Genomic DNA, 20,796 nt, shown 5'->3' with positions numbered 1-20,796 from the left:
CAGTTGTGTTCATACCTGCATGTGAAGAGTGCTTGGCGGAATATATCGTAATTCTCCCCTCCCTCCTCATCAGCCATATACTGGGCCTTGACTCATCATGAATTGTCAGTTATGTGGGTATTTTAGTTCTATGAGATGGAAAGTACCCTGTGTGCAGGAGGGATTGCATTGTAATCCTTATTTGCTCCCATTATGTTTCTGCCACAACACAGTAGACTAATTAAACTGTGGTTTATGTACAGGTAAAGAAGATATAATGTGTCAGTGTTTACATTATAGGAAGATGGTCAGATTAGATGACCATAAAATAATATCCAATGCCATGACTTTACCATTATGAAATCATTAAGCTATACATAACTATGTGTCATGAGCTTTAATACTAAAGACTCATGATATCGATTTAGAATTTAGATATTTTCAGTTTGGAGCTTGAGGGTAGTGTCAAGGGAAGAAATACTTTATTTGCTCATTTATTTGTTTGTAGTCTGCCCAAATTTGATATCCAAAGAAAAATTGCCACTTTTCCATTTGGAAACAAGCTATTCACTTGTGGCATGAATGCGAGGTTTGTTTTCAGCTCAGATAACATAATAACGTACTGCTAAAATGAATCCCAAAACGATGACAATTATGTTCTGATTCTATAGAATTGTTGTGCTCAAAGCAAGAAATATGACAAGCTATGTAGAGCAAATACGACCTTAAAAATATTAGAATGACATTGTTTAAAAATAATTTTGCTGAGTTTTTTCCTGATTCAGAAACAAAGAAGAAGCATTCTGTGATATATATTTTTCTTAGTAATGGTACGCTAAGAATGTCTGGGCAAAATGTCAATACTTGCTTGTGTTATGCCAGATTCTGTGCTCAAGTACACTTATGGCCTTAGATAGAATCACAAGGACACACCTCAGGTCAGATTTTAAAATGCAATGTTTTGATTATATGACACAGCAACCACCTCACACCCAACCAGGGCATTTCCATGAAGCTGTGAAGAAAAAAAGTTGGGGACTTACACTGACTTTTTTCTCCGGAGTGAGTTGAGTACAGACCATCCGCCGTCTATCCTCGCTCTGGAGTCGTGGCGGAGGCATAGCCAGGTGGCTGGCTACCCCTGTTTGGTTGCCGTCTGCCCAGGCAGAGGGCAGGTGGCAGGCCTGGCCGCTGGAAACGCTAGACTTTTGCTGCTGCAACGGGATTAGCCACCGCCATCCTTTTATCCATAGGCAGCCCCAAGGTAAAGTATATTCTGCAGCTTGGTTTTAACACGCATCTGGTTGGGGATTGTTACCAACACAGCAGAGGATTAGAGCTACACACCCAAACCTGCCCCTTTGTCATCTATGGCATGGATATTGCACAGGTAATATTGCAAACACATATGCCCAATTTTTGTGTTCCTTCCCTTCCTTTTTGGAGGAAAGATTGTACGAATCGGGCCTAGATGTGTACGTATCATACATCGCCTCCTATGCCTTTGTACAGAGAGCACAACTCACAAATTCATAAAATAAATGGACATACACTTGTTGCATAAAGATCACACAAATGCACTTGGTGTAGGGGATACATCTGACCCTCCAATAAACCTGTTGGTTTCCCATCTGGGTGACTGTGTAAATCAGCTCTAAGATAAAGAATGTTTTTTCTTGTTAGTCTTGCACATATTTTCTTGTCTTTTACAGTTTTAACTAATTAATGCCCTCCTTTCATGCACTAATTAGTAAGGCCCAGTTGTAGGAATTAAAGGCTTACTTTATTGGTACACACAGGTGTTTTTTTCATAGGACGACTGTTTCTTTTTGTGTGTATAGGCAGATCCTGCTCATACCTTTGAAGAATTTTTACTCTCTCAGAACTTGGTATGTACATTTTTATTTTTATTTTAAAAATGACCGTAAGTATGTGTGTATTCCAGGGGTTGGGGAAGGGAACTGGAGAGAACAAAGTATTGAGCAAGCACTTTTTGAGTGCAAGCCCTGAGAAACAAGTTGGAATGAGGATTGTGTTTCAAACCCTCAGGCCTATGGAATGTAAGAACAACACAGAATTGGAAAATGTTCTATAGAAAGTCGCTCTGTGGTTATTCTGCATTTTTCATATACAAGTTCTGGAGGCAACTTAGAAGCTGTTCCCCTTTGCAGTTTTGGGAGCTAAGCATGAGTGATCTCAGTGACTTAGACTTTGTGTGTTTTTACTGATGTATTACATAACTGGGATCAGTGCAATGTAGTGAGTAGAATGCTAGACTTCGACAAGGGAGAATTGGAATTCAAGACCTCTCTCAGTTGTAAAGTTCACTAGGTGACCATGGGTAACTGATTTTCTCTCACTTAACTTATCTCGGGTTTGGTGAGAAGATACAGTGGGATAATCCCATATAAGCTATTTTAAGCTTACAGTGGAAGGATTTATTTATTTATTGCATTTCTGTACCTCCCAATAACTGAAGCTCATTGGGCAGTTCACAAAAATTAAAACTATAAAGTGCAACTCAAAGTATAAAACAAGCAGCACTATAAAAACACAATATAAAATACAATATAAAAGCACAACCAGGATAAAACTGAGCAGCAATCCAGAGATTTATATAGATATAAAATAGCAAAGTTAAAAGACTATGATAAACAGTTAAAATACTGGGAAAATAAAAAGGTCTTCACCTGGCGCCGAAAAGAGTATAAGGTAGATAGATGCCAGACGAACCTCTCTAAGGAGTTCCACAGCTGGGGTGCCACAGCAGAGAAGGCCCTCCTCCTGGTAGCCACCTGCCTCACTTACTTTGTCAGGGGCTCATGGAAAAGGACCCCTGAAGATGATCTTAGGGTCTGGGCAGGTACATATGGGAGGTGGCGTTCCTTCAGATAGCCTGGGCCCAAGCCATTTAGGGCTTTGAATGTTAATACCAGCACTTTGAATTGGGCCTGGACCTGGACTGGCAGCCTGGATGGGGTACAGATGGGATATTTAAAGCTAGGATTATGTGTTCTGAATACCTTGTGACAGAATTTATCAAAGTCTGAAATTGGAAGAACTATATGAAATAAAAAATTATGGGCTATTAACTTTATTATTTATTTACAATTACCTTTTATTTTCCACCTTTCTACACATGGCACACAAGGTGGCTTACAGCAGTAAAACATGATTTATCAAGGCTTTCACATGTCTGTGTAGAAAATCCCCGTAAATATATGGGTACAATCCCACACACATTCAGTACTTGTAAATTCAATTTATTTCAGTGGGAAAATCAAGCACACACTTATTTCAATGGCAGAGATTTCACTGGATTTAGAAGTGCTGAATTTTGACTGGATGTAACACACATATACAAACATATAGAAATAATATTTGTTGCTTAACATTAGTGATTACTGTCCAATTTTTTTGTAATTATTATTCCTTGCAGGATGATTGGCCAAGATTTCCTTACCTGCCAGAAATGGATGCCCGTCCTTTGGTTACCCAGTTAAGAAGTGACTATCCCTTGGACACTGTTACGAAGTATCTTCATGACAATGCTCCATTGCCCACTGAAATTATCTCCAACTTGGAAAAGAGATTGGATCAATGCAACATAGATGTCCATGAACATGCTAAGCATGTATTTTCTTTGGAATCTGGAAAATCAAAAATAAATGACCAAGGAATTTCTGCTCCAGAGCAAGGTAATTTTATTTCTTCGGTTATTAGTAATAGGACCAGTTGATGGATAATCAATTAATTTTATAAATTTTACACTTTGAAGTATATCCTTATATTGAAATGATCGATTGCTGGAAGGAACAGTCGGTGCCATGTGATGCTTAGAAGAAAACATAGTAATTATGCATCCAATGCATTCTCTGAACCTTGGTTATCTTACCTCATTATCCAAATTCTCTCTGCATTTCTTACATATAAGCCCATGTGACATTATAATACACAATTTAGCTTCTGATTGCTCCAATGTTTTGGATGATCCCCATGGAATCTGTTGAAAAAGTTAACTTGGATATCCCTCTACCGTAGTAAACAAAGCCAATGGTAATATGAACAGTAGAAAATTAATTTCATCGTGTTAATATAGTGAGATGTTGTCTTTGAAGACATCATTGTGAACTCCATTTGCCTCTGGGATACATTTAGACAAGATTTATTATCTAGGCAGTAATAAGTTATAAGCAACCCTACATTCACTTAGTTACACTGGCTAATATACTTGGGATTCTTAGGGGGGATCTACACTACTGCTTTTAAAGCGCTTTAAAGCGCTTTGAAAACGTTTTGAAACCTGTATATGCAGTGTGTCCTGGGCCCCAACAGTTGTCAAAACTGTTATAAAGCGCTTTAAAGCAGTAGTGTAGATCCCCCTAAGTGAAGTCTCCGCCATTTCCCTGTTTCAAGGCCAGGAGCTATTTGGCACTTAGATAGAAACAAACCAGATGTGTCCTACTTGATAGAGTTGATGGTGATCAGAAAATTAGGCTCAAAAATGTGATCTGGCTCACGCCAGCAGGGAAATATTTCCCTTAATAGCCAACATAGGCTTAAAAAGAAGTTTTACATCTCATCTAAAAATTATACTTATGGCAAAATAGCCTGCATACTGGGTAAGAGTATTTTTTTAAAAAGAATTAATTTATTGAGAGGTGTTTCACTTCAGTCTATAAAGCCACTCTCTGAAGTAGCCCTGCTTTGCTTAGAAGTAATTTTTGAAACATTTAAGGTGCAGTCATATGCATTTTTCGATAAAAAAAAAAAGCCTACAACTCCCAAGATGCCCCAGCCAGCTCAGCGTGCTTGGAAGAATAGGGCTTTTCTCTCCCTCTAAGCATGCATAAGATTGCACCCTTAGGCTGCAGCTGTAAACACGTTGACTAGGGAGTATGTTCCACTGAACTCAATGGAATGAATAACTCCAGAATGAATATTGTAAGGCTGCATGGTTAATCTTTGGTTTTGTGGCTGTGGAAAATAATTAACATTAATTGTGTAATTAGAGTGGTACTGTTAAAAATTAAATTAATTTAAGCAGACGTAAGGCATTTCACATCAGTCAAGAATTTAGTCCAGTTAAGAACACTGGAGGAGGGCCAGGATCTCTTCTCAATCCTCCCAGAGTGTAGGACACAGAATAACGGGCTCAAGTTAAAGGAAGCCAGATTCCGGCTGGACATCAGGAAAAACTTCCTGACTGTTAGAGCAGTGCGACGGTGGAATCAGCTACCTAGGGAGGTTGTGGGCTCTCCCACACTAGAGGCATTCAAGAGGCAGCTGGACAACCATCTGTCAGGGATGCTTTAGGGTGGATTCCTGCATTGAGCAGGGGGTTGGACTCGATGGCCTTGTAGGCCCCTTCCAACTCTGCTATTCTATGATTCTATAAGAGGAGCCCTGCTGGATCATACCAAGGGTCCATCTAGTCCAGCACACCATGGCCAATCAACTGTTGACCAGGAACTCACAGGCAGCACCCTCCCACCTGTGTTCCCCAGAAACTAGTGTACCTAGACTTACTGCCTCTGGTACTGGAGAAAGCACATAGCTATCAGGACTAGTAGCCATTGATAGCCTTCTCCTCCAGGAATTTATCTACCCCACTTTTAAAGACATCCAAATTGGTGGCCGTCACTACATCTTGTGGTAGCAACTGCCATAGTTTAACTACACACTGTTATCCTATCTCTTGCCTGTCGTCTTGGTGATGTTTTCTGCACTATGCATATTTGAAAATGCAAATAACTAGTTGTGACTGAAGCACTAGATATGTGTTTTGTTTCCTGAAATTGCAAATTACTGATATATTTTACGTTCTTAGTATCTTTTGTTCTTTTCAAGATACTTCAACAACTGAATCACAGGACATTGTGATAAAGAAGAAAAAAGTAAAGGTAGTTAATTCATTTGTTAATACCCCAAATCTAAACACTCTATTTTACACATAGTTGTCTCTCTGCTTGTAGAACTGGCTTATACTAGTGCATTTAGGGCTGTATCGCCTGATATCCTTCCCCTGGCAGAACAAACACCATCAGCAAATTTAAATAACCCCCTTCTACAGCCCCACCCCACACATTCTAAATCTGTTCCAGAGGATTGGTGGACCCTTCAGAAAAGATTGGGACGGGGTGGGATACAGGGGAAGGGAAGCTCCCATTGCATGACCCGAAGTCTGTTCACATAACATTGAATTTAACCCTTGCACAGCACTGTCAGGTTTAGGATGGTTTTGCTGTGTATTGTTCTAGTGAATCAACAAGCAGCTTTTCTGAAATGAATGGACACCATCATTGGTTTCCTTGAAAAGGAGTAGAAATGCCTTTATCCTAGCTATCTAGATAATAAGGTGGCTTCAGCTGTACTAGCTCAGACCAATGGTTGCTTTTATGGAGCTAAAACATAAGGAGACAAAGCTTCTATATTACAAATGTACACTGGTTTATTTACTACATTTCTATACCTCCCAATAGTCAAAGTTGTCTGGGTGTTTCACAACAATTAAAACCACAAAATATATAATAAAATATGGTTGGTCATTTGCTTTCCCAAAGCAACATAGGGAACTAATTCTGTAAGAAGCTGTTATTTGGGGGTCGTGACAGTTAAACTGGGAAAACACCAACATCAGAATGAAGTCTACACATACTTCAGAATGGATAGAGTGGATTAAACCACTTGAGAATGCAAGTGGGGAATGCCATTTTTATGGCTTTCCCACGTGCCAAGCTACCTGTGCATAAAAAAAAATGTGTATCAGAGAGAGAGATTCTATACCAGCCCACTCCTTGCTGTGCTTTTATTTATTTATTTATTTATTTATTGCATTTCTATACGACCCAATAGCCGAAGCTCTCTGGGCGGTTCACAAAACCAGAGAGCTAGTTTTCTGATTGCATAGTGTGTAGTTACAGAGGGGAGCATTCAGAACTGTGATCCCCACCTCCCACGTCAACAGCAGCAATGTAAAATGGTATAGTCCATTCTACCACCTCAGTACTTTCCCACCTTGTTACCATCTCATTGTGATCATGAAGAAAGAGGTGACCACCAGTCTTTAGGTTATAACTTGGCCACATCTTTATTTATATGCAGGGATACTTGGGATCAATTGAATGAACACGTGAAAGAACAGGGGCATCCAAGGTCATTCACCCTAGCATTTTTTTCTTGTCCGAGTAGCTGCCTGTGCCACATTTAGCTCGGTAATGCTGCCTGCCTGGCCAAACTGAGGATGAGCCAAGTGGGGCAAGGCCTTGTAAAGGCTTCACCAAATCACACACACTCTTTCTTGCAAGATGTACAGATCCCATGTCTCATGAGACTTTGTCCCAATGAATCTCGCAATGGCCAAACTGGTGGCCAGCACAAAGTTTCTGCCCAGCCTGCACCCAGAAGACCTCCCAAGTGCAATCTTTGTAGTGAACTGTGGCCTGAAGATCCCAGGGTTCATTAATTGGGTTCCCCTCTTCAGTGTTGCCATCACCTTCCCTCCCGCTGCAAGCCAGCTACAGTGAGGGGCAGGGTCACATTGCCGCATATAGGCACTGCTAATATGCAAAAGGCAAATATCTTAATTCTAAGGTATTAGTCCAAACACAGTGTTGTAGCGGCCCAAAACTGAAGTGCAAAACTTTGCTCATATTTAGAACTTTAAAACATTTAAAAATACTGCTTCACCAGTTCCCAGATGTTTTCAGTGAAGACACTGATAGATCCCTGCATTGTGTGCCTCTCAGATTGTCTTGCCCTGCTGTCAGAAAAACAAGGTTGGTAGTTTATATGCCCACACAGGAAACATTGCCTAAATAATATACCTTTCTTTACAACAGTCAATTCATTTTTAAATTTCACAGTGGCTGCATTTGCATGTCACTTTAGGTAGGGATCCTGGCTAATTAAACCATGATGTGAACAAGCAGTGTGCTGGTGTTCACTTCTCCCTTTAAGTGGGTAAACAAACCATGAAGGGAATAGATTTGCATGATGTCCAAACACAGAATTATGGTTTAAGTGTGCCCAGACAGATTCATAAACCAACAACAAACCCTGGTTTCAAGATGGTTTATGATCCTGGCTTGTTTGGGTGCACTTAACCATAATCCTGGGTTTGGACATCAGGCAAAGCAATTCTCTTCCTGGTTTGTTCACTTGCTCAAGTAAAGCAGGAACAAATAGGATGTATGCACGGGCATGCTGCTTGTTCAGACACTGATTTATTTTGCCGGGGTTCCTGGCTTAAAATGTCTTTTCATTATATATTTTCAGCAATTAGTATTGTTATACATACTATCAGTGAAAAGGATACTATATTTTACATAAACCATTCAGTGGATTTTAGCCTATCTTTACAATGTGTTTGTTTCAAATGTATTTCAGATTGCTGCAGATGCCACACCAGACTTAAGCTGTAAAACAGTCGAGGTAATTTTGCCAAATACATTGCAAAAGTCAACGATATAAAATAAAATTTTATGTGTAGATGACAGATGAAAAGGGATCAGGTTCCAAGCATGGATAGTAGGTCCAAATTCTAAAAACCAGTTTAGACAGAAGTACATAAACTCCTTATTTGATTGTGTAATTGGCAAAAAGACTATTATTCTGGAATAGCTTTGTTGGTGGACTGCAGCATTTGGTTTATCCAAGCAATCAGTTCAAAGCGTTCTCCTACCATATTTTAGCATTTGCAAGATAAGGGGACAGTCCATTATCAATCACTCCTGGTTATTTACTATCATTTTAGGGTCAAACTGCACATTATGTTAAGTTCACTTTTTTAAAAGCATGATTAGAACTGAGTGCTTTATTTTTGCAGTAAAAGCAATCATTCATATCCACAATTTGGTTTGAAACTATATCATGCAGTGCCGGGGGGTAGGGGGAGAGAGAGAAGTTTTATTCTTCTCTGTTCAATTTTCCTGCTACAAATCATTCCACAGCTGCTATCCTCACCCCACTCCCCTCCCTCGTCCTTTTTACTGCAAATAGCACATTTGGGGCAAACAGCAGCTGGATAGGGAGGTCAGCAGGAAAATGTCTTGGGGAGAAAACGTTTCAGTGATGTGTGCCATAGTCCTGACCTGGATTTGAAAACTGCTTCTTTTCTGAACAAAACTGAAATGGCCTGTTCTAAGCATGTTTTTAAAAATCCATACGTAATGTGACATGTGGTTTGGCCCTCACTCTCCTTACATATACCAATGTTCAGAATAAGGATATCTTTTTAAAATAAACAATTAGAAGGATAATTATTTACATGAACTTTCTGTTTTCCTTTCAGAATTACAAGTTCCCTGGTTTCAAGTTAAAGAAACTCACAAAGCTACCAAACCATCTAGAACCCGCACAACTCTGGGATTCAGTTCTAAAAGTCCAAATTCTCAGGGTATCTTTTAATCTCAGTTTAGGTAGCATATAACAGTTGACATAAATCGTTGCAGCAGCTTAAAGTAGGTCCAGTTTTATATGAAGCAGCTTAAAGTAGGCTCAGTTTGATATGAAGCAACTTTTAACAGTTCTTTTAAAGTATTTTATTAAATGTGATAAATATTATATAACATACTTTATACACATTCTACATTATTTAAATCTCAAAGAAACTACTACACATAAAATCCTGTCACCCACTGTTAAGAAAGGCAAAGCAATCTCGTATACTCACATTACGCTGGCACTAGAGATACGCTGGCACTAGAGATACGCTGGCACTAGAGATACACGGCTGCTATACTGGCAGAACAGCCACTGTATCTGGTGCATGCTTGGCATGGAATTGGAAAGGAAAAAGCACACAATCAGAAAATACAGAAACAGGGAGGGAATCTACACACCGTTCCGAAGGTGCCCCGAAGCCACTTGAGGGCGCCCCGAAAACACTCGTGTAGTACGTACCTTAATCGTCCCCAGAAGAGGCGGAGGAGGAGGCGTGCTTCGGCGGCACAGACTGTGGGCGTGCTGCTCCAGGCTCCGTTTCCCTTTAGCCAGCAGGCCCTGCGAGAGCTCCCAGCGTCGTGGGAGGGAAGAGAGCGGACAGGCGAGGAAAGGGGAGGGCGCCTCCCACGCCCCCGGGACCGCGCAGGGGCCGCCGCCACCGCCCCCCCTTTCCTTGCCTTTCGGAACGCCGAAGCACGCCTCCTCCTCCTCCTCTTCTGGGGACGATTAAGGTACGTACTACACGAGCGTTTTCGGGGCGCCCTCAAGGGGCTTCGGGACGCCCTCGGAACAGTGTGTAGACAGGGCCAGGATAAGAATGACAGACATGCCTTTAGCATCCCAGGAAAGTCTGCCACAGCCCACTAAGCAGGGATTGTGCTTGTGACGTCTTCCTGCTTTGTCAGGATCAGGCAGGTCTCCCTGGTGTGTACCCAGAATTAGACTCAGAGCCATAATAATAATAATAATAATAATAATAATAATAATAATAATAATAATAATAATATAATATTTCTTACCCACCTCTCCACTTGGATCGAGGCTGGGAACAACAAAGAATATAAAACACATTAAAAACTGATTAAAAGCATAGCATACATGATTAAAACATCCTAAAAACATCCTAAAAACATGCTAAAATTTCACTGGGTAAGCCTGCCAGAATAGATCAATCTTTATTGCTTTTATAAATTCTAAAAGACTGTCAAGTTGCCAAATCTCCACCGGCAGGCCATTCCACAGTCTGGGAGCAGCAGAAGAGAAGGTCCCCTGGGTAACAGTTGTCAATCTAGTTTTGGTTGACTGAAGTAGATTCTTCCCAGAGGACCTGAGTGTGCGGGGTGGATTGTACAGGAGAAGGCAATCCCACAGGTAGCCTGGACTCAAACTATGTAGGGCTTTAACGGTAATAACCAACACTTTGTACTTCGCCTGGAAACGAATTGGCAGCCAGTGAAGAGATTTTAAAACTAAAGAAGCAGTAGGTCAGCCAAGACCAGAATGGGGCAGGAAATTCTCCAAGACTCCAGGAGTCAAGGAGGAATCTTCCCAGGAGCTTATCAGACTGGAAGCCCAGGCTCAAAGATCATTTTCCTGCCCCTGGGAACTCGGTCTTTGTCGAAGTGGGAGGGAACTTCAGAGTTGACAGATTCCAAAGTCCGCCACAGGGTCGAACAAGCGAGCATTGTTGAGAGGAGATGAAAGGTGGTCTGCTAGGTTAGTCAAAGGTTACAACTTGAAGACCCTGCCTGAGAGAGGAGTTTGGTAAAAGCCTGTCAGGCACTGCAGGAGATTGTCCGTTTAGTTGATCAGCATCTGCCTTGCTTTGTTAGGCTAATTAAGCTTAGAGGATTGCTCCTAGCATTCACACTTGCCTATTTACTGAATAAAGCTTTGTAGATTCCACAGAAGACCTCTTTATTGTCTCACATCTCAACGGGAAGGCTTGGAGTCAGGACAGGCAGCCGATGAATCCGTATTGATGGAGGCATGCCCCCACCACACTCCCTGCATCACCAGACATACAACATGCAGGATGACACCACAGTGTCCCCACTCCATCCACCTCAGTCAGCAGTAACCTGGTACTACCAGTCCCAAGGCATTCCTACAGGTGGTGGTGGGTTTTGAATTTCCTGATACTCCTTGCAACTGCTATTTTATGACCCCCAACAAACACAATGGAATGAAGAAGAGGACACCCAACACAGTGGCTATATAGCTTTTTAGGCAGGGAGTGCACATGCTGCAGAGAGCACATACAACTCCCTTGGAAGAAGGGTTGAAGATACACTCAGGAAAAGGCGAGGGGCCAGAACATGCCACAAGGGCAACCACAAAAATACACCCACAGCAGCAGCACCCAGGGGCTCACTCCATAGGTCATGACGTTGGAAAGTAAGCGATAGGAGTTTGAGCCCCACTCCCCTTCTGCATACCTGATAAGAAAAAGAAAAGCTCATGCCAGGAGCAAAACAGGATTGTCCCTGGACTGCAAGCATCATAGATCAGTTCCCTCACCACTCAGCCATAGCAGCAGGCGGAAATCAGGCACATCACAGGGCTTCTCTCTCCCATCTCCTTTAGCCTCAACATTTGGTCCCAGGCACTAAGAGCACAGGAGGTGCAGGACAAGCCCGGCTCACAATTTACATGCAGAGGGGGCAGGTTCAAATCCAGGGTGCTAGAAAAGGTGGGGAGGGCCCATTCACATCTTAGGCACACCTGGGCCTGATAAGGAAGAGTCCTGTATGTACCAATAGTCCAACCCCTGCATAGACCGAAAAACAAACCAACCTCCCCCTGGCAACCCATGTGACCAGCACACACAGTTTTGCCTGATAGTTTGACTCTCCCAGGGAGCGTTCCAGCAGGAATCGTTGCCGCTCCTCTTGGCCACTGTGTGAACAGAGTGCTGGACTAGATGGACCCTTGGTCTAATCCAGCACAGCTCTTTTATGTTCTATTGTTCTTACTTGCTTCTTACTTAATGATTACTTTCAAGCTCGTACTATTCCATCTGATCACACTTACCTAGGACTAAGACTCATTGAAACCACTGGGCTTCCTTCTGAGTATACCCATACAGAATTGCACTATAAATAAAGCTGGCCTATGGAGGATTTCTTTACATCTCCCCCCTCTCTTTTCTCCAATTTTCTTTATTAATAATTTTGAAGCAGTCGTTAAATGTTAGTCTGAGATAACTGCATGTTTATAAGCGTTATGTCATTTTATGGACTTGCACATTTTGACAAAGTGTCACATTTATTTATTGTGGTAATTATTAATTTCCTATCATTTGCTCAAGGCCAAGTAGTGTCAAGTATGAGAACAACCAGGTTTTGGGGGTGGGGGGACGGGACGGGACAGGACCTAATGGTTTGAAGTCATTGCTTTTGAGCTCTATTGGTTCCATTTTTTTGTCCAAATAGCAGACCTTCTTAAAGATCTGTGCCAAATTTATGCTTACGCAAATAGTCTTTTAGAAGCCAAAAATTACTTGGGACCTAAACATCCTAATTGAAGACTGGTAATGTAACATTAACAATCAAAACCAATTTGTAATCCCATAAAATAAGTGCTACAATTGCAGAGCACAAAATGATTGCTTGCTGTTGAGAAAATGAGTATTGACCCAAGCAATTATTTGGGGTCAGTTTTAAAAGGGTTATATGAGGTTGCAGCTGTGGAGCGACAATTATTCTTGTAGACAGACAGTAAAGGACTTAATGAAGTATAATTTATCTTTAAAGTTCAGTGTCTTGGTTTCATGGCTGTAAAAACAATTTCCCAAGCGTGATGCAGTGAGATTTGCCTACGCTTGTCAAATGTCTTTATTTTAACGGATCAAGAATGTGGCCCTACTTTTCCACACAAATCCACCAGGATTCTTTCACCAAGGCTCCAGTCAATTTGGACAACCACTTACAAATTCTTGCATTGTGGGACCCAATCGGAGGATCCTCACCCTTCAGGCCCATGCATCATGCATTGGATTGCCCCAGATCACAACGATAGCAATTTTATCAATTCAGGACAAACATCAAGTCGTATTACAAAAAATAAACATGGCTGACATGCTGATCTAGTATATAAGGAAACTTAATTGTTTATAACAATCGTCACATTGGCAAGCCAAGAGTTACAAGTACAAGTGTGTAACAAATCAGCCTCAGGAAACTGCAATTGGGAATGGAGGAGGAAGAAGGGGCTTCTTAACCATTTCCTTGCAACTGTAAAGACCCCAAGCACCTTTTCTTTCTAGGTATGGTTCCAGATGCTGTTCCTCTACAAACTGTAGCATCCTGAAGCTGTTTTTTCCCCCTTCATTTTTTAAAAAAAAGGTGTTGGGACTTCATAGACACTAATGTGTATAAATATATAGTTCACCCCTTTGTGTGTAGAATTGGGAATAGTTTGTCAATTTGATCCCAAATCCATTTAATTGAGCTATACTGAAGTAAATATTTTAATAACGGCTACGATCCTGAGTAAATCGTATTGGAAATGCGTTACATTGTAATCAATGGACTCACTTAAAAAATAAGTATGTTTGGGATTCAGTACAAAGGATCTTGTTCACCGCCTTGTCGTTACGTTTCTCTCTTTGGGGACAGGGAGTGAATGTAAAGGTTTTGAAGAAATTGTTTATCTCTGAAGCATCTCTTGCGATTTTACAAGACTGCTTTTGGTGGCTGTTTCTTCACAAATTCAAGGTATGAGGACATAAAGCTTTATTCACACACTTATCCTATTCTTTTTAAAAAATCGTAATTTGGATAAGCAAAATTTTTGTTTAAAATGAATGAATCTGTGCTTACTTCGAAAACTGCTGATTTCAGAGTACTTTGTTCTGAAGGTGTGGGATGTAAGCAAATAAATAACCAAACAAACAAAATAAAGCCCAGAGGGGCAGGGGTAGTAAACCTGATTGTATGTAGGAAAAGGTAGTGTATGTATGGGATAACTAGCCCAAATTACGGAGCTTAAATCTGGCACCCTAAATCTGACAACCAAAGCTGTCTGCAAAGGCTGTAACCTTTGTGTCATACTTGGGTATTTTGTATACTGAAGCTTGAAGCAGTTCTTGCTTTAGATTGCAATCCTGTACATGTCTACTCAGATGTAAGTCAAGTTGCATTTCATGGGGTCTTACTCCCGGTTAAATAGGGATAGGGTTGCAACCTTAGGAAAACTTTTGGGGCCTGTGGGCACATTCAGCAATTGGAGAAACCACCACAAAATGACTCACAAGAGGTATGGCTAGTCACAAAGGACAGGTAACCTGCCCCCCTCCCCAAAAAAAATTCAGTACAAGGCAGGGCTGGGGTCTGAGCCCCAACAGACAAAACAACACATTTGAAGCCACAGTTTTTAGTACCAACTGAAACCTATTTCGCAGAAGACAAACTCTTTTTCTCACAGCCCCCACCCCACACACCAGCAAACACATCCCCCCACTTCTTTTTCTCCCTCACCCTGGCTTCTCATTCATACACAAATTCTTATCTCTCACATACATGCCCGCAGTCATCTCAGCAGGCACCAAAAAAGGTGTCCAGGGGATCACAGATTACCATAAGCAACACATTCTCTACCCTTGCTATACATACATACCAGGGAATAGGCACCATTGAACTCTGTGGACCTTACTTCTGAGTAAACAGGCATGGGATCGCAGTGTTAGTCAACTTTGTAATGCAAACTCAAAACTGGCATTGGCCAGAATGCTCATTCACATTAAAAATCCCTCTTCCCTGCTTTTTCTGCCTTATTAATTGTGATCCGATATTAATATAAATTGTAAATAGCACAAGAAAGCCTAAAAGAGGCATGTCAACATCAGCAGATCAGCACACAAAGGCATGAGAGCAAACATTCCAATTTCATCCTTGTAAGCTCTCTTTTGCCCAGAAATCTTCCTAGCCTCCAAACCATAAATATGACCACTCTGAAGCTCCTGTTGATCTGTACATCATTTCTGCTCCCTGGACAGCTCCTATGTTTAAATGCATTGTCAAGTGGATATACGGAATACCCATGCTGATAATACCTTCTCCTGATTATTTCAAGCCTGATCAAGATGAACAAGACCACTTATTTGACAGAATATCAGACAGCTTTGTGGCGCTTCTATTGAGTACTCCCAATTACATAAAAGATCCTTTCTTTCAGGTAATGACACCAATACATAATTTGCAATTATGAATATTACTCATGTCCAATCCCTGCTCTATCTCAGAGGAATGAATAAAACGATGTATTCTCTATGACTGTACACTACCATGTTCCCTCTTAATCTTTTGTTTTTTTTTAAATTAACACACCCCAATACTTCAGCCTTTCCTCCTGTGTTTTGTCTTGGAGGTATCTACTGCCTAAAGCCTAAATCATTTTATGAAGACAGATGTAGGTGCTGCCAACTTGCATCTCACAGATAATACTTTTTTGTTTAATCAGTCGCCCCATAACAAGAGTTTATTATTTATTTATTTATTTATTGCATTTTTATACCTCCCAAAAGCCAAAGTTCCCTGGGCGGTATAAAATGCAGTGCCACTTGCAGCCACAACGGGGTATACTGGGCATATAGAGTTCTCTGGATGAATCACCACAGCACTGCTCTACCTCACTGGGTTTGGATTGAATAGACAAAGAAACATTTTTGGGTGGGGGGCGTCTATACAATGCTGCTTGGGTAGCTGATGCCCTCAAAACCCCACAGCAGCACTGCTGCAAGGCGGAATTGACAAAGTTACGTGGCAGGAGGGACCAGGTGGCCATTCGGCTTTTCAATCCTGCCCCGTGCTCTCCGTTCCCACGCTTACCCTGCATTTGGATCCACCCCTAGCAATGCTCACTTGCTTAACCCAAACTGAGGACACCACTGACAGGCAAAGAAACAACGTGGTGACCTCGGAGCCCCTGAAAAAGTCACGGTAAAACAACACTGCGAAATAGCGCAGTTTCAAGGGGGGAAGCCTGATGTGGTTGAGAGTTGGCAGCTGCGTCATATAAATAATGCAGCACCACTGTGCAGTCACAACGGGATATACTGGGCATATAGACAAGCCCATGATGATTTCACCTCTTCATCCTGTTTGGACCTTTGGTTTTCTGGTCAATTATGCTGGCTATACTGTGTTGATGATGCACGTGTCTCCTTAATTAATAAAGCTTCCATGGTTCATATTGGCTGATAGCATGTTCCACAAAGAGTACAGTAACAGGTTCCCCATATACTAATTTGCCTAGCACATTCAATACATTGCTTCACGTGGTGTTAAACTACCATGCTTGTTTACTGCTCACTTTGGCAAAACTTTTACTTTTTGCCACAAATGGTGATTAAGCTATCTTTAAATGTCTGAGTTTGTTGTTAACTACATTTTGCTTGCTTTTTTTTTTTTTTTTTTGTATGTAGCCAATGCCAACTTTTTATGTTTTAAATTTAACTTAATTTGTATTTTGGCAGATGTATCCTGACTGCTTGTCACAAGCCGTATATGTCACTTTTTGTGAAGCTTTCCCTGAATCCAGTCGTCGTTTTGATGATGAGTTTAAAGATGAAATAATGGATCTAATTTTCCAGTGGATAAGAGGTACTGTAATGTTGGTTCCTCTTTGTATGATAGTAGCACTTTTCAGAAAAAGCATTTCTGCATCCAGTCAGCGTTTTCTGTCTCTGCCTATCACTGCAGCAGAATTAGAAAGAATAATCACCCAGCAACATTCTTGTAGCAAAATAATAATAATGAGTCTTGTGGCATGTTATAAGTAACACATTTTGGATGTAACCCCTTGCATGTTTAGAGAGCCAGTGTGGTGTAGTGGCTGAAGTGTTGGACTAGGAGTCGGGAGATCCAGGTTCTATACCCAACTCGGCCAAGGAAATCCACTGGGTGGCTTTGGGCCAGTCACAGACTCTCAGCACAACCTACCTCACAGGATTGTTGTTGTGAGGATAAAATGGAGAGGAGGAGGCTTATGTACAACGCCTTGGGTTCCTTAGGAAAAAATGCAGGATATTATTATTATTATTAATAATAATAATAATAATAATAATAATAATAATAATAATAATAATATAGATAGAAAGAAAAAAGTCCTAGAACTCCCAGGATCCCTAGCTACAAAACGTATGCCACAAAATATCAGTCTTTAAACCAGATATGATGCTAAATGCTTCACTGTGAAACACATTAATTTTTATTTTTAATGGCAGTCATGGGGCAATTTTCATTGGAATTGCAGTGTATGGTGAGGGAAGGTTTAACCCTTTACACCCAACCCAACCCCAGTCACAGTCACAGTGTTGACGAAAAGCCCTCATGCTGCTATTTGCCCTGGGGAGGGGGGAGCTAATGGAAGCTTTTGATTGGTGAGCTAATATAGGGTGACCATATGACCGGATTTGCCCGGATTTGTCCGGGTTTTTGATGACAAATCCGGGAGGGGAGGGGAAATCCGAATTTTTTTCCAAAGAGCAGCTCTCATGGGAATTAACAAAAAATGCTTATAACTCCGTCATTTTTTAAGATAAAGACATGTAACTTGGCACAATGGTAGCTCTTAGGAAGGGCTTTAGTCATACCAAATTTGAAACAGATCCGTTCATCCATTGATTTTTTTAGGGATTTTTTTAAAAATTGAGGTTTTAAAATTATTATTTTTAAAATCATCATTTTTAAAGATAAAGAGATGAAACTTTGTACCATGATAGGATTTAGGTAGAGCTTTAGCCACACCAAATTTGAAAGAGATTTGTTCATCCATTGATTTTTTAGGATTTTTTTTTAAAATGAGGTTTTAAAATTATTATTTTTATACTGTCATTTTTAAAGATAAAGAGCTGAAAGTTGGCACCACAATAGCTTTTAGGTAGAGCTTTAGCCATCCCAAATTTGAAACAGATCTGGGGCCAGTAGCAAACCCTGTTAACAACAACAGCAGCTTGCAATGAGTGAAGATACAGTCAGAAAAGATATTTGAGGGAAGGGGAGAATGTAACACACAAAGTATAGCAAAAGCTTCAAAGTACAGCAAAACCTACAAAAGTAGGAGTGAGTGAAGTTAAGTTCAGATACATTGAATCTCTCACTTGTTCTTTATTTCAGTGATTTTAACATTAAGATGTTATGTAGAACAGATTTGTCTTAAATGTGTGCTGTAAAATCAGACATGTGATCAAGGCTATGTTCGGGTGGGCACGCCCCCTTGGTGCTGGACACGCCCCCTTGGGGGCGACCATGTTGTCCTCCTTTTTGGTTTCCAAAATATGGTCACCCTAGCTAATAGCAGTGTGGGGGAATTTCACTGGGATTTCAGCTGGGACGATCTGAGCAGAGAAGGCTTAACTTCTTTCTCCCACAGACCGCAGTACGGATAAAAAATGGAGCCCTCCATGCCTGTCATTAATTTTAAAAAGAATAACAACAATCTTGACATGCTTCAGAGTGATATGTTTAGCATTACATCTAGTTTGGCCCTAAGACTTTTTGAGTTTTTTTTTAATGCATCCCCCTCAAACAAACAAACCCCTAACTACAATGCAATCCTAAGCACATCTACTAGGTAGTAACTACCATTGAGCTCAATGGGACTTACTTCTGAGTATGCATACTTAAGATTCCACTGTTAAAGTGATTCAGAGTGTCTCTACATTAAGGGGAAATTGCGTTGCTTACCCGGGGCTTTTGCTTCCTGCTTCTTTGGTGTGATTGTTATGGGCTGCGTTACACCAGTGGAGAGGGGTGACCTGATTGGTATGATAACATCAATACTGATATAATGTTGGTTATTAAAAACAATCACAAATGCAGATTACAATAAAACACCTTAAAATTTAACTACAAGATGTGTTTTATAGTCCTGATTTAGAAAAATTGGGCAGGAAATGTTAAACACTTCTAAGTTCCACTAGCAGAGTTAACTAAGTGCTTATTAGGTCCCTGTTGAAATCCGTGGAACTTAAAATTGTTTCATTTGGGATACATCTCTTCTAAAAATATTTATCAATGCTCTTGGTAGCCGTTAGTTCTTCTATCCAGTTTTCTTTAAATTTTCTGGTTGATCTTCTCTCAGCTTCAGGGAAAGCTTGCTATTATAATCTCTGTCTGTAAAATAGCTTTTCCATCCCTGTTGTGCTTCTATTCTTTCCCAAGGGCAGGTTCTATTATTTACTGATTGTCTGTGATTCCCCCATTGCAGGAAATAGTCATAGCAGAAAGTATTTTGGATCCAGGCAGCCCTTTCCAGCTCTGTTTTCCCTATAAATTCCATAATTGCATGTCTACAATGTGAATAGACAAAGCACAAAACGGAATAACTGGTTTTACAATTGCATGTAACTACAATACTTTCTCTCTGGAATTTCTGCCAGTTTGGTTTCTTAAAGTCTGTCTACAGTTCTTGGGCAGGATCTACACTACTGCTTTAAAACAGTTTATAACAGTAGTGACAACTGTCGGGGCCTTGGACGCACTCCATGTACAGTTTTCAAACCATTTTCAAAGTGCCATATCCTGCTTGGTGTTCATTTATTTCTGAAGTGGGAAGTTCTTTTAAAACAAAAACAAAAACTAGGCCTGTGTGAAGTTTCTTGTAATTACTGGATTGGTGCCCATTAAATTAATGGATCTTCTAGATGTGGCAGTGTTCAGCTTGTAGGGCCCTGGACAAAAGGCCTTCAAGAGGCAGCTGGACAACCCTCTGTCAGGGATGCTTTAGGGTGGATTCCTGCACTGAGCGGGAGGTTGGACTCGATGGCCTTGTAGGCCCCTTCCAACTCTACTATTCTATGATTCTATGGAAATACACTTGGTGCCCCTTTCTTAGCATCTATTCTCCCCTGCTGGCAATCTCACCTCCCAACTTGCTAATTCATTGGCAAGTGGCACATGTTGAGGTGGAGTCTGTGTAAATGAAAGTGGTGGTGCCAGCAAGTTCAGATGTGTGGGATTGGAACTTATTTTTGTATTTATTATTTATTTAGAATATTTATATACCGCTCCTCATTGAAAAAATTTCGAAGCGGTGTACAAGGTAAAATGAAAATAAAAACAGAATAAAACCGTTAAAACAAAATTTAAAAAGAAGCAAAACAACAACACCACAGAAATCCAAGGCTGCATGTTAAAGAAAGGCTTCTTGGAATAAAGATGTTTTCAGGAGGCGCCGAAAGGAATACAAGGTTGGAGCCTGCCTGACCTCCAGAGGGGACTGGATGTTCCATCAGAGGAGGATTACCAATCGGACTCCTCACAAGATACATCACCACCAGATGACCTCGTGGTCACGGCAGACGTGGTGTCCCCTTCAGAGGACTTAGCACACTTTACTGATAAGGTACAAAGAATGGCAAGGTCCCCA

General features: G+C 40.9%; 1 protein-coding gene across 1 annotated transcript in view; it reads left to right on the top strand.

Moving 5' to 3' along the window:
* Window positions 1–1,354: 1,354 nt before the first annotated feature.
* FAM227B (family with sequence similarity 227 member B) overlaps window positions 1,355–20,796 on the top strand; it is a 102,452-nt gene continuing 83,010 nt past the window's right edge. Inside the window, exons 1-10 of the mRNA XM_063142649.1 lie at window positions 1,355–1,369; window positions 1,821–1,868; window positions 3,419–3,677; window positions 5,315–5,320; window positions 5,830–5,882; window positions 8,368–8,412; window positions 9,272–9,376; window positions 14,043–14,141; window positions 15,499–15,600; window positions 16,901–17,027. Coding sequence (XP_062998719.1) covers window positions 1,355–1,369; window positions 1,821–1,868; window positions 3,419–3,677; window positions 5,315–5,320; window positions 5,830–5,882; window positions 8,368–8,412; window positions 9,272–9,376; window positions 14,043–14,141; window positions 15,499–15,600; window positions 16,901–17,027 — 859 coding nt within the window. The remainder of the gene's footprint in view (window positions 1,370–1,820; window positions 1,869–3,418; window positions 3,678–5,314; window positions 5,321–5,829; window positions 5,883–8,367; window positions 8,413–9,271; window positions 9,377–14,042; window positions 14,142–15,498; window positions 15,601–16,900; window positions 17,028–20,796) is intronic.

Source organism: Elgaria multicarinata, chromosome 16, assembly GCF_023053635.1.
Source record: "Elgaria multicarinata webbii isolate HBS135686 ecotype San Diego chromosome 16, rElgMul1.1.pri, whole genome shotgun sequence".
Lineage (NCBI taxonomy): Eukaryota > Metazoa > Chordata > Lepidosauria > Squamata > Anguidae > Elgaria > Elgaria multicarinata.
The sequence above is the reverse complement of the archived record's forward strand: the minus strand, read 5'-3'. Positions and strand labels throughout refer to the sequence as shown.